The 13938-nt window shown below is 41.7% G+C and overlaps 1 protein-coding gene across 1 annotated transcript; it reads right to left on the bottom strand.

Moving 5' to 3' along the window:
* Positions 1-1570: 1570 nt before the first annotated feature.
* On the bottom strand, positions 1571-7221 carry LOC124009196 (carbonic anhydrase 4-like). Its single transcript, XM_046320758.1, has 9 exons — positions 7158-7221; positions 4995-5061; positions 4877-4903; positions 4539-4709; positions 4247-4395; positions 3523-3618; positions 3331-3409; positions 3004-3167; positions 1571-2216 (listed from the first exon to the last, which is right to left on the bottom strand). The coding sequence occupies exons 2-9, from the start codon at positions 5059-5061 to the stop codon at positions 2025-2027; spliced, it is 945 nt and encodes a 314-aa protein (XP_046176714.1). The 5' UTR covers positions 7158-7221; the 3' UTR covers positions 1571-2024.
* Between the last annotated feature and the right edge of the window lie 6717 nt (positions 7222-13938).

The raw sequence follows: 13938 nt of genomic DNA, 5'->3' as shown, positions 1-13938 counted from the left end.
GTGGTTGATGTCCTTGATGATCTTAATGGCCTTCCTGTAACATCGGGTGGTGTAGGTGTCCTGGAGGGCAGGTAGTTTGCCCCAGGTGATGCGTTGTGCAGACCTCACTACCCTCTGGAGAGCCTTACGGTTGTGGGCGGAGCAGTTGCCATACCAGGCGGTGATACAGCCCGCCAGGATGCTCTCGATTGTGCATCTGTAGAAGTTTGTGAGTGCTTTTGGTGACAAGCCGAATTTCTTCAGCCTCCTGAGTTTGAAGAGGTGCTGCTGCGCCTTCTTCACGACGCTGTCAGTGTGAGTGGACCAATTCAGTTTGTCTGTGATGTGTATGCCGAGGAACTTAAAACTTGCTACCCTCTCCACTACTGTTCCATCGATGTGGATAGGGGGGTGTTCCCTCTGCTGTTTCCTGAAGTCCACAATCATCTCCTTAGTTTTGTTGACGTTGAGTGTGAGGTTATTTTCCTGACACCACACTCCGAGCGCCCTCACCTCCTCCCTGTAGGCCGTCTCGTCGTTGTTGGTAATCAAGCCTACCACTGTTGTGTCGTCCGCAAACTTGATGATTGAGTTGGAGGCGTGCTTGGCCACGCAGTTATGGGTGAACAGGGAGTACAGGAGAGGGCTCAGAACGCACACTTGTGGGCCCCCGTGTTGAGGATCGGCGGGGAGGAGATGTTGTTGCCTACCCTCACCACCTGGGGGCAGCCCGTCAGGATGTCCAGTACCCAGTTGCACAGGGCGGGGTCGAGACCCAGGGTCTCGAGCTTGATGACGAGCTTGGAGGGTACTATGGTGTTGAATGCCGAGCTGTAGTCGATGAACAGCATTCTCACATAGGTATTCCTCTTGTCCAGCTGGGTTAGGGCAGTGTGCAGTGTGGTTGAGATTGCATCGTCTGTGGACCTATTTGGGCGGTAAGCAAATTGTAGTGGGTCTAGGGTGTCTGGTAGGGTGGAGGTGATATGGTCAAAGTACGTTGCATACAGCTGCAGGTGGTTGCCGTGCTTCTACACCTGCATTGCTTGCTGTTTGGGGTTTTAGGCTGGGTTTCTGTACAGCACTTTGAGATATCAGCTGATGTACGAAGGGCTATATAAATACATTTGATTTGATTTGATTATACTGCTTAACACCCTAGAGTCGATTTCCGCAGCCCCTTAGAAATTGAATTAGCATAATAATAAAAAATCCCCATCAAAATCAATACTACCTTGGATGTGTGCTTAGTTGCAATCAAACCAAGTCATTAAAGTCTGTCGGTGGTCTGAGTACTTGGAGGAACTGTAATACAGAAACCAGCTATACTCGGAATGTACACAGTTTCTATCGGTGTGTATTCTCAGAGATGTTTTTATTCTACTGAAAATGTTAAATGAATGCCTGAATTCCTTTCTTCCTCAGTATTATATATGTGCAACTTAAAACATTGTAGGTGCTATACTGTTTTGATCGGAAGTGACTTAAAGGATTATGTCATGTATTTTGAAACATAGCCCCTACCACTCCCATTGTTTCACCAGCAGCGATGCTCATGTTGAGTTAGGAAAAAAAGAACACTTAAGTCATATTTTGTGTCAATGTCTCTTTTAAAAGTGAATTGAACAACCTTTTTAAATGGCAGTCATTTTTACAATATTCATATGACAACATTAATATTTACTGCAAAATTCTGAAAACTAAATGATACTTTAATCAAATGATGATAAATATGATGTTTGTACTAAGGTTGATTGTACTCAAGCTGCACATTATATACAGGAAAAATATTGTTTTCTTTTTGAAAAAAAAACAGTTTGTTTAGGTTATTTTATATCAGATAACATTCATTACATTTCTAAATAATTATGTTTAGAAAATAAATAAGTTTAACACATTTCGCAATGATTGTTGCTTATTCCAATAGTTTCTCCTTGGGGTCAAGATGACCCTTGTTGGTATTCGATATAAGGAAAATATGTTGGTAGATTGAGGGTTCATGGAGATATGGCAATGCACTTCAGGTAAGGAGTATTTCGCCGTCACTAAACCCTCAGCAGCATCCAGGCCAGGGCCATGAGGCCCAGAGAGGAGCACATTGTGGAGGCTCCCGAAGCTGGACGGCTCTGGGTCGTCACCACCCAGTCGTTGACAGGCTGGATGCTCCTGAAGACGTTGGTCATCAAGGCAGAGGTGGAGTTGTGGTCAATGTGCAATGTTGTACTGAAGAGATCAATCTGAGGGGAAAAGGTGAATTAATTTCAGATAGGATCATAGACATAAGTGTGACATCAAGCTGGCCCAATGGCTTTATCCACTGGGCACAAATGTCAGCTCAACATCTAGTTTTAGTTGAGCTGCCAAGTAACGTGAAATCAAATAAACTTTGAGGCAAATTGCTCTCCAAGTAAATACAAAAATAGATCACAAAAATGACAACTTTAAGGCATGTCATTGCATTTCGGTTAAAAATGTGATTAAAATAAGAAATGTATTAAATTTGTGTACATATGCCGTACATCCTGTTGCATGAAATTTCCTGCACAGCATGTCATGCTAACTTTTAGAGTATCACAGTTTTTTTGTAAAGCTTCTAAAGTTGGTAATCGCCACGTTAAATTATCCGACTTGATTTGCCCTAACAAAAAATGTAGCAACCCCTATAAAAAAGTCCTTTAATTATAATCCACATAACAATACACATTTCCTTTTGCTTCAGGTCGATTTGCTGCTGTTTGAAACTGGCTCAAATTATTAAGATATGGGATCTTTATGTTCATAACTTCTTGAAGAGCCAATTAATACGTCACAATCTCTTTTGTTGGACCACCCCAGATGAAAGATCATGTTTGGTAATATTTTTGAATCATTATTTTTATAATGTTTCATAAGCAGAATAAATAAAGGTGGATCCTGCACTTAAAGATAATTGAATACAGTCCATGTTTCTTGTCGGAGCTATTTTTATTTTCTGGTAAGTAGAAATGGTGTTCATTCTCTGGTGAAATTGTTGCACAAACTCACCAAGTCTTGGCTGACTTTGATAGGTTCCTTGAACACAGTCCAAACCACAGCCTCGTTGCAATTTGGAGTAGTCAGGGAGCCAAGGTAACGATAATATTTGGTACGGTCCACCCCTTCCAGGAGCTCATCCAATGAAATAGCATGAGTAATGTGCACAATATCATCTTGAGGAAGAGAGAAAGAAAAAACCTATATAAAATCATATGCTACTGAAATTAAACAAGAAAATTACTCATTTTGAATTCAAAAAGAGAAAACTAATGCCAAATCCTCTTCCAAACTTTATTTTGAGGAAGTAGTCAGAACCAGTCAAATTTCTCCTCTCACCTTTTAGTGTGATGTTGGCCAAGTAGGATGTCAGAGTATTCCAGGCTGCTGGTGAACCAGTTGCATTACCCGGCATGGCCTGTTTGAAAAACAAAGACTTTAGTAAACAAAAACTGCAATAAAACATTGAAATGCATAATCTACTGTGGAAAAATGGATGCCATTTCTATGAAGGTTAAAGCATCCTCTCACCTCTATGAAGAAGCCAAGAGCAGCGAGTCCCGTGCTGTCTGCAACGGCCGTGGTCGTGTTACCGTCGTGCGAAGACTTGGCATTTACTATGTGCAACTGAAAAGTGAAGCATAACAGTTGATATAAATAGTTATCTGAATCCATTGGGAAATTCAAACACTGTAATGATACATTTAAAAAGGTCGACTACAATCTGCTATATATACAGCTGTTTAAAGGGCATTTAAATGAATGATATATACTGTATATGCCCCCTGATTCTTAAGGAATAGAACTTATAAATGCCTCATGAGCTCAGTACAACAGGCAGATTATTACACCATTTATGAATATGAGAAAGGTTACATATCCGCATATGTCAGCTTTCTAGTAAACCAAGTGGCAGGGATGCAGTTTGGCTGGAGGAATAATTCAGACTGGACTAAGGCTAAATGAAGACCTTGACATTGATCCATTGTAGTGTGGTATATATGCATCAGTATGAGAAGTGTCACCCAATGATAAATGGGCTAAATTCAGATTCTCAACCCTTCTCCCAAAGTGTACTAATACACTTTCACACATTAATTTAATAGGAATGGATTAGTGCTTGGAATATTTTGGAAACTCCCTCCAGGCATGCTTGCACTAATCCTTGAAGGGGGGGGGGGGGTGGAAGAGGGGACACTAATGGAGAAAGGTATAGAATCAGAATGCACTAATGTTGTGTTGAACCTTCCCATACCTCCATGGGGTAGCGGGTTCCATCCACTGTGTGCTCTGACCCAGGTACTGAGGTACCATTCCCCCAGTGGAGGTGAAACTGCAGGCTGTCATAGGCCTCAGACAGTGCCCCACCTGTAACCTGGACACCACTCGTGAGCGTCACTTTGACTGAAAGAAAGAGAGGAGGAACAAAAGAGAGGAATTGGTTACATTTTGCACATAAGGGTCCCTGGTTTGGTTCATACATTATCCTCAAGTGGGACTTTGTGTGTATGGATTGAGAAAGCAAGGCATCCATCCATTCTCCTCACCAGTTTTGCCAGTGTTCTTGATATTCTTCATTGTAGAGTTGTCTCCGTATTTGGTGAAGGTGAAGGCAGTCAGGGTTTCATCGCCCACTGCTGATGCAGAGACGATGTTGATGGGAGACTGACGGGATCCATTGCAATGTTCACTGGCAATGGTGGACCAAGTGGTGTCATCTTAACATGGAATCAATCATACCATGGTGTCAATGTACTATCGTTTTTTAAGGGTCATATAATATGCTAATAAATCAATTCTCTAGTCTATTATCCACTGCTATCACAATCACTTCAATTTGTGAGTAGAAATTACACTGTAATCAGTGGGTAAAATCAATACTTACCACAACTAGGATCATGGTAACACCACACTGTTACAATTGAAGAAGGGAAAAAGTTATGCAGAGTCACAACATTGATAGAAGAGTCACAGTCCAACAAAATAATAGAATAATCACTTACAACCGCCTGCAGCACCGTATGTAGTGGGGAGAAAGAGTGTCGCAACGATAACCACAAGTTGATTCATCTGAAAGCGAGATAAAGGCAATTATGAATGGAGAGACCACTAAAGCACCAACCAACACAAGACATCCATGCACTTAGAAAAGTGGTTGAAATTTGGTCAGTCCGCCCTGGTCTTAATTCTCTTCATCCACAAGGTCCACAAACGTAGACGTCTATGATTGGTTCCGATTTGGTTGAATCCGTACTGGCCTTGATTTGACCCAAATATAGGCATTGATATTTCACAAGTTTGGACACTACTGTCGTCTACTATGCACTACTGTACTGTGCTATCCAAACTTTTTAACATGGACATCTATGATTGGTTCAGATTTGGTCCAGACCGACCAAATTTGGTCTTGTTTGGCGGCGGAGGTCATTAGCATAATACCCAGTGTGCTTTGAACATGTTAATTGTTATATATTGGTAATTTAGAAGACCCTTATCCAAAGTGACTTACAGTTGGTGCAATCAACTAAGGTAGATAAACAACCACATACAATATCACAGTCCTAGTGAGTAGGGGTGTTAACACCGGTGTCCTGGCTGCAGATCTTAATTTGACCCAGATTAGAGTTTTACATACCAAATAACCACATCATATGTTATAGCAATCTGTACGGTCGATGACAGTCTTTGACATGGCACGCAGCCATTGGTTAATGCATGCAACATCTAAGCAGGGGAACGTGACCAAAATGTATTTTGGAAAAGGCTGGCATTAAAACTCCTCCTTTATCTGTTGCTGGACATCTGTCAGGTTCTCCAGCAACACTGAATCATTTTTGTTTACTTTGTGTGTATCCAAGAACAAACATGAGTAAATAGACAAGTATTTTGTTTGACAGTTTTCACTGATGCGGGTGATTGTTTTGAGTTGACTCACGATTGTTTGTAAATGTATATACGGCTCCCGGAGCACATTTTCCTTTGTTATGTTGGCGGGTAAAGTATCGAGTTGATTACTCTGTTTCCTATCTCTTTTATTTTTGAATTAATTCTGTTAGAAATAATTATTTCTGGTCTGAGTTAAGACATGAGTTAGAATAAATGATGTCATGTTGAAACTACCTTGATGAATTCTGATTGTTTGCCATTATTGAATAGCGACTATCTTTATGATTTGATTTATGCATTATGGCATTTTATTTATTATTGTTTGTTCTCAGATTTTCATTCCTGCACACTCTGAATCAATTAAAAGTCAACAACAGTGAGACTAACCAACTCTGTGTCTTTCCTTCTGCCAAACCTTATTAGTTTTGTTCACCTGTTCACCAATTTCTTCTCCTGACCTAACCAGTCCCCCTGGCCTAACCAGTCCCCCGAGTGCCAACACTCATTTGTAAAAACGTTTCTGTAACCGTTGTTGAAGTGTTCTGTTGGTTGTTCAGAACTTTGCACATGACCACTGCCAGTTCTGATGCTTTTGGGCAAGTGACAGATTTGAGCAATTTGAAATATTCCATAGGCCTACTGCAATCTTTTATTCCACACTGAAATCCTATATTATTTGGAAATGTTACTTTTGAACATGCACATAATGCTTTCTTTGTTGACATGTATATATAAGTGATTATGTATGGCTGAAATTTTGCCATAGAAACAATTTCCAAAACAATATGTATTTTCAATGTCCGGAAAATAATTTTAAACGTCCATAAACAATGTATTTTCAATACCCCAACCTCACACTCTTTGCAATTCATCCCTTGGTAAATTACTAGGAAGCATGAGGCGGCAGGGTAGAGCATTGGACTAGTAACCGGAAGGTTGCAAGTTCAAACCCCCGAGCTGACAAGGTACAAATCTGCCGTTCTGCCCCCTGAACGGGCAGTTATCCCACTGTTCCTAGGCTATCATTGAAAATAAGAATTTGTTCTTAACTGATTTGCCTAGTTAAATAAAGGTAAAATAAATGTAAATAAAATTAAATTAAAATTAAAACAAAAAAAATGAATAGTCACTGACTTCCCATCACATGATTTGGCATAAATGCAGTGAAACAGCCTAGTCAATGAGATGTGTGCCACTTCAAACATACCATATCTTAAAAGCAGGGCATATTATTCCATAAATGTATATGTATGTTAGCATCAATGCCAGAATCATCTTACCTTAAAGCCACACCTGTCTTCACTTCTCAGTCCTGTGCGCTCAGCGTCCCATCCTTCCTCTTTATATTCAGGGGCACACCTCAACTAGAAATAATAAACACACCTCCTTTTGTAACTCAGCCGGTGGGTTTCAAGTTGTGTGTTCAAAATTGTGTAATACTGTAAAAATAACGCCCATTTGGAAAGCAGAAGGTTAGGTGAGCTTTGCCAGGTAAATTTATGCAGTACCTGTGGCAATGACAATAATGAAAGATTAACTTCGACCTTTAGAAAAATGAAACAGTCAGCTTTAGCAAACTCCAAAATCTTGGCTTCAGACTAGTCCTCATAGCAGCACAACCAGTCAACCTAAATCAAGTGACATGATTCAACAGTAGCCTATTTGGTCTACAGTTCATAATAGTGTTTTAAACAATACAACAGCTTCAGACAAAATGACACTTTATTTGCAACCTGACATAGAAACAAACTGCACCCCCCCTAAGTTTTAGATGCACTATTGTTAAGTGACTGTCCCACTGGATGTCATAAGGTGAATGCACCAATTTGTAAGTCGCTCTGGATAAGAGCGTCTGCTAAATGACTTAAATGTAATGTAAATGGGAATCTCTTCACACTCCTTGACTCCCTTTTGGATAGAAGGATGTTTGCTCTTCTCAGAAGAAAAATGGTCCTGCTCCAAAAGAAGTGTTCCTCCTTCCTCCTTTCCAGCCTTGACTTGGTAACATGTTAAATGCTCTACAACAAAGCTTTCTTAGTGTCAATCAAGCTTTCTCTACCCTTAACCTTGTTATGAACACCTCCAAACAGGGTCATGTGGTTTGGTAAGAAGAATGCCCATCTTCCCATAAGTGTAATTACTGCCTCTGAGGGTTAAGAGCTTGAGATAGTCACCTCATACATGTACTTGGGAGTATGGCTAGACGGTACACTGTCCTTCTCTCAGCACATATCAAAGTTGCAGGCTAAAGTTACATCTAGACCTGGTTTCCTCTATCGTAATCGTTCCTCTTTCATCCCAGCTGTCTAACTAACCCTGATTGAGATGACCATCCTACTGTCATGACGTTGCCCTCTTTGGGTACAGCGAGCACTTTGCTCCTACAACCAGACTGCTGTGGTCAGGGAGAGGTCGTAAATTCCTGAGGAGAGGATCTCCTCATGGCCACGCAGTATAACGACAGAGTGAATTTTCATAGAGAACAAAGGAATTTCTTCTACCTCACAGAACTTGAGGTCCGAACAACATTAATGTTCCAGGGGAAGAATCCAGCCACGAACTGGTCCGTTTGTTACATTTTGGTGAGGCTCATGGGAGACGGTGCGGCCACATTACCATAAAGCTGTTTATATAATAGCCTCAGATATGGGGTTTACATCTAATTGTTGTATAAGATGAATGAGTGAGGATTATACTGTTATACTGGTAAAATTGTGTAATGTGATTTTGGACTGTGAAGGAATGAAGGAATGAAGGAAACTGCAATTCCCTTTTGAGTTTAACTTAATCAGAGGACCACCCATGAGCCCAGTTCGGTCGGACATCCTGGGACAGGCCCTTTTCTGCAATTCCGGATAAACCCCCAATTTTGAGAAATTCTCAGTAGACCATGTTTCTCTCAATCACAGGAGGACAAAGATTGCACACCATTGCTGAATCTTTTAACCATACCACGTGGTTAAACTCTTAGACTATTGATACCGACAGAATAAAAACAAGTCTTTGATATTAATTACTAGTCTGCAGCTAGGAATTCAGTATCATTGAACGCTAAGAACGACAACCGCCGAAACATCTATCTATAACAAATGAAAGAATGTCACTCTGAACAATCCACTCTGTCATGACGTTGGCCTGGAGGAGTAGGTTTATGACAGTCATAAAAACCTTTTCTCCGTATTCCCCAAGGTGTCTACAGCATTGTGACTGAGTTTTACGCATTTATGTTGAAGAATACCCGTAAGCGGCTACATTGCGCAAGTGGTCACCTGATGGCTCTCAGAGTAATTCTCGCGTAAAATACAGAGGTAGCCATTATTCCAATCGATCCTACTGAAAAACCAATTGTCCCGGTGGATATATTATCGAATAGATATTTGAAAAACACCTTGAGGATTGAGTATAAATGACGTTTGCCATATTTCTGTCGATATTATGGAGCTAATTTGGAATATTTTTCAGCGTTTTCGTGACTGCAATTTCCGGGCGATTTCTCAGCCAAACCTGAAGAACAAACAGAGCTATTTTGCATACAAAAATTATATTTTTGGAAAAAAGGAACATTGGCTATCTAATTGGGAATCTCGTGAGTGGAAACATCCGAAGCTCATTAAAGGTAAACGATTTAATTTGATTGCTTTTCTGATTTCCGTGACCAAGTTATCTGCTGCTAGCTGGACAAAATGCTATGCTAGGCTATCGATAAACTTACACAAATGCTTGTCTAGCTTTGGCTGTAAAGCATATTTTGAAAATCTGAGATGACAGGGTGATTATCAAAAGGCTAAGCTGTGTCTCAATATATTTCACTTGTGATTTTCATGAATAGGAATATTTTCTAGGAATGTTTATGTCCGTTGCGTTATGCTAATTAGTGTCAGTCGATGATTACGCTCCCGGACCCGGGATGGGGAGTCACTTAAACCCAATTTTGTATTGCTGATTCAAATTGTTAGCCAGGGTTCATGCAGATAACCAAGAATTTACAACTTTCAGATGAGACTGAATTAAGATGACAATTAATATTGACTGCGATTGATGTAAAATATTACTAGGTCTTTAAGAGTTTATTCGGAAGCTCAATCAGGTAATATTAATTACGGAGATATTATTTTATAGAATAGCATGTCATATCACTTAATCCGGCATAGCCAAAGACACGACAACTCTAACCACGACAGAGATAGAGAGTGCGAGAGAGAGAGAGGACGAAAACTCTCCAACAGAAACTAACTTTTCAACAAAGATCAAGACGACACACTGAGCGTAAATACAGTGCCTTGCGAAAGTATTCGGCCCCCTTGAACTTTGCGACCTTTTACCACATTTCAGGCTTCAAACATAAAGATATAAAACTGTATTTTTTTGTGAAGAATCAACAACAAGTAGGACAAAATCATGAAGTGGAACGACATTTATTGGATATTTCAAACTTTTTTAACAAATCAAAAACTGAAAAATTGGGCGTGCAAAGTTATTCATTCCCTTTACTATCAGTGCAGCAAACTCTCTCCAGAAGTTCAGTGAGGATCTCTGAATGATCCAATTTTGACCTAAATGACTAATGATGATAAATACAATCCACCTGTGTGTAATCAAGTCTCCGTATAAATGCACCTGCACTGTGATAGTCTCAGAGGTCCGTTAAAAGCGCAGAGAGCATCATGAAGAACAAGGAACACACCAGGCAGGTCCGAGATACTGTTGTGAAGAAGTTTAAAGACGGATTTGGATACAAAAAGATTTCCCAAGCTTTAAACATCCCAAGGGGCACTGTGCAAGCGATAATATTGAAATGGAAGGAGTATCAGACCACTGCAAATCTACCAAGACCTGGCCGTCCCTCTAAACTTTCAGCTCATACAAGGAGAAGACTGATCAGAGATGCAGCCAAGAGGCCCATGATCACTCTGGATGAACTGCAGAGATCTAGAGCTGAGGTGGGAGAATCTGTCCATAGGACAACAATCAGTCGTATATTGCACAAATCTGGCCTTTATGGAAGAGTGGCAAGAAGAAAATTCAGTCTCTCGATGTGCAAAACTGATAGGGACACCCCAAGCGACTTACAGCTGTAATCGCAGCAAAAGGTGGCGCTACAAAGTATTAACTTAAGGGGGCTGAATAATTTTGCACGCCCAATTTTTCAGTTTTTGATTTGTTAAAAAAGTTTGAAATATCCAATAAATGTCGTTCCACTTCACGACTGTGTTCCACTTCTTGTTGATTCTTCACAAAAAAGTACAATTTTATATCTTTATGTTTGAACCCTGAAATGTGGCAAAAGGTCGCAAAGTTCAAGGGGGCCGAATACTTTCGCAAGGCACTGTACATATGAGATGAGTAATGTAGGGTATGTAAACATTATATTAATTATCATTGTTTAAAGTGGCTAGTGATATATTTCACATCAATTCCCATTATTAAAGTGGCTGGAGTTGAGTCAGTGTGTTGGCAACAGCCACTCAAGTGGTGGCTGTTTAACAGTCTGATGGCCTTGAGATAGAAGCTGTTTTTCAGTCTCTCGGTCCCAGATTTGATGCACCTGTACTGAACTCGCCTTCTGGATGATAGCAGGGTGAACAGGCAGTGGCTCGGGTGGTTGTTGTCCTTGATGTTCTTTATGGCCTTCCTGTGACATCGGGTGGTGTAGGTGTCCTGGAGGGCAGGTAGTTTGCCCCCGGTGATGCGTTGTGCAGATCTCACTACCCTCTGGAGAGCCTTACGGTTGTGGGCGGAGCAGTTGCCGTACCAGGCGGTGATACAGCCTGACAGGATGCTGCGCCTTCTTCACGATGCTGTCTGTGTGGGTGGACAAATTCAGTTTGTCTGTGATGTGTACGCCGAGGAACGTAAGACTTACTACCCTCTCCACTACTGTCCCATCGATGTGGATAGGGAGAGTGTGAGGTTATTTTCCTGACACCACACTCCGAAGGCCCTCACCTCCTCCCTGTAGGCCGTCTCGTCGTTGTTGGTAATCAAGCCTACCACTGTTGTGACGTCCGCAAACTTGATGATTGAGTTGGAGGCGTGCGTGGCCACGCAGTCGTGGGTGAACAGGGAGTACAGGAGAGGGCTCAGAACGCACCCTTGTGGGGCCCCAGTGTTGAGGATCAGCGGGGTGGAGATGTTGTTGCCTACCCTCACCACCTGGGGGCGGCCCGTCAGGAAGTCCAGTACCCAGTTGCACAGGGCGGGGTCGAGTCCCAGGGTCTCGAGCTTGATGACGAGCTTGGAGGGTACTATGGTGTTAAATGCTGAGCTGTAGTCGATGAACAGCATTCTCACATAGGTATTCCTCTTGTCCAGATGGGTTAGGGCAGTGTGCAATGTGGTTGAGATTGCATCGTCTGTGGACCTATTTGGGCGGTAAGCAAATTGGAGTGGGTCTAAGGTGTCAGGTAGGGTGGAGGTGATATGGTCCTTGACTAGTCTCTCAAAGCACTTCATGATGACGGAAGTGAGTGCTACGGGGCGGTAGTCGTTTAGCTCAGTTACCTTAGCTTTCTTGGGAACAGGAACAATGGTGGCCCTCTTGAAGCATGTGGGAACAGCAGACTGGGATAAGTAATGATTGAATATGATTGAGTCCGCAAGTTTTGGTCGCGGGCCGTGTCAGTGGCACTGTATTGTCCTCAAAGCGGGCAGAAAAGTTATTTAGTCTGCCTGGGAGCAAGACATCCTGGTCCGTGACTGGGCTGGTTTTCTTTTTGTAATCCGTGATTGACTGTAGACCCTGCCACATACCTCTTGTGTCTGAACCGTTGAATTGCGATTCTACTTTGTCTCTATACTGACACTTAGCTTGTTTGATTACCTTGCGGAGGGAATAGCTACACTGTTTGTATTCGGTCATGTTTCCTGTCACCTTGCCCTGATTAAAAGTTTGTGCTTTCAGTTTCATTCGAATGCTGCCACTGATATGAACTGTGGGAAAAATAAAAAGTTTTGAATAGAAGCAAGGAAACCCAGGCAGACACCATTATGTGCTAAATGAATCAATCATCTCTGAGATTTTTATGAGAACTGGTTCTCGGCGGAGATTTGTAGATCCTGTTGAAGATGCATGTAAATACGTTGGCAAATATAGCCCCAGTTTACGGAGTTTTCTACCAATGATGACTGTAAACTAAGCCAGGACATAACGTAAATAAAAAATGTCAATGTACTTGAGAGGTATGATTGATAAATTCATTGTCATGTTGCCTTAGTTACTGCTCATATTTCTGTGTTGTAGCTTGGCTGACAAAACTTGCATAGTACACAGCAAGGGAGAGCAGTGACACACTGATCTGGACAGGAGTCCGTTGTTAGTGCAGTATTAATGCAGACTTTAGCTTGAGCTTTGATTGGTTCTCTCAACAACAACAAAAAGTCCTGTGGGCTTGAGACCTCTCGTTGTATGGATTTGAAAATCTAACAGGTGTATTGGAAGGGTGCAGCGCTCGGGGGCTGTGTGGCTGTCCAGTCCATGTGGGTTTTGAGTGAGAAGACAGAGGAGAAACAGCCTTTCCAGATTCTGAAGTCAGTGTCATTGCTCTACTTCTCAAATATTCTGATATTTCTACTGGAATGTACATGTGACATTCAAGAGAATGCGACAAATGGATTGAGATTAGGATTGGGATAAAGGAGAGTAAGAAAGGCGGTAATGATGGTATCAATGCATTTTAAACTTGTGACATTCGCAACCACCTCTCCTCTCTGACGTTGGATAGTTAGTGTCTTGTGAAGATACTCACATTCCATGGCATTGATTATCAGGTTTATCCGCTTTGTGGGAAGAGGAGGAAGAGGGTCAGCATTCCTGGAACACTGGGGGCAGCACTGGTGTACACTATCCTGCCGTGAAGGGACTGCTAGCTGTGGTAAATGTTGTGGGAGTCAGCGTGGGAGGGGGACATCTTCATCTAACACAGAGATAACAAGACAATGAGAGCGAGACAGATACAGGTAGAGAGAGAGGGGCATCTGCAGGATTAATTGCCAATAGTAACTCCCATAAATACCAGTTACCATTACACTTCAGTGTAGCATGCCAGCATCCACCATAATATT

Source organism: Oncorhynchus gorbuscha, linkage group LG22 (genome assembly GCF_021184085.1).
Source record: "Oncorhynchus gorbuscha isolate QuinsamMale2020 ecotype Even-year linkage group LG22, OgorEven_v1.0, whole genome shotgun sequence".
Classification (NCBI taxonomy): Eukaryota; Metazoa; Chordata; class Actinopteri; order Salmoniformes; family Salmonidae; genus Oncorhynchus; species Oncorhynchus gorbuscha.
The sequence above is the reverse complement of the archived record's forward strand: the minus strand, read 5'-3'. Positions and strand labels throughout refer to the sequence as shown.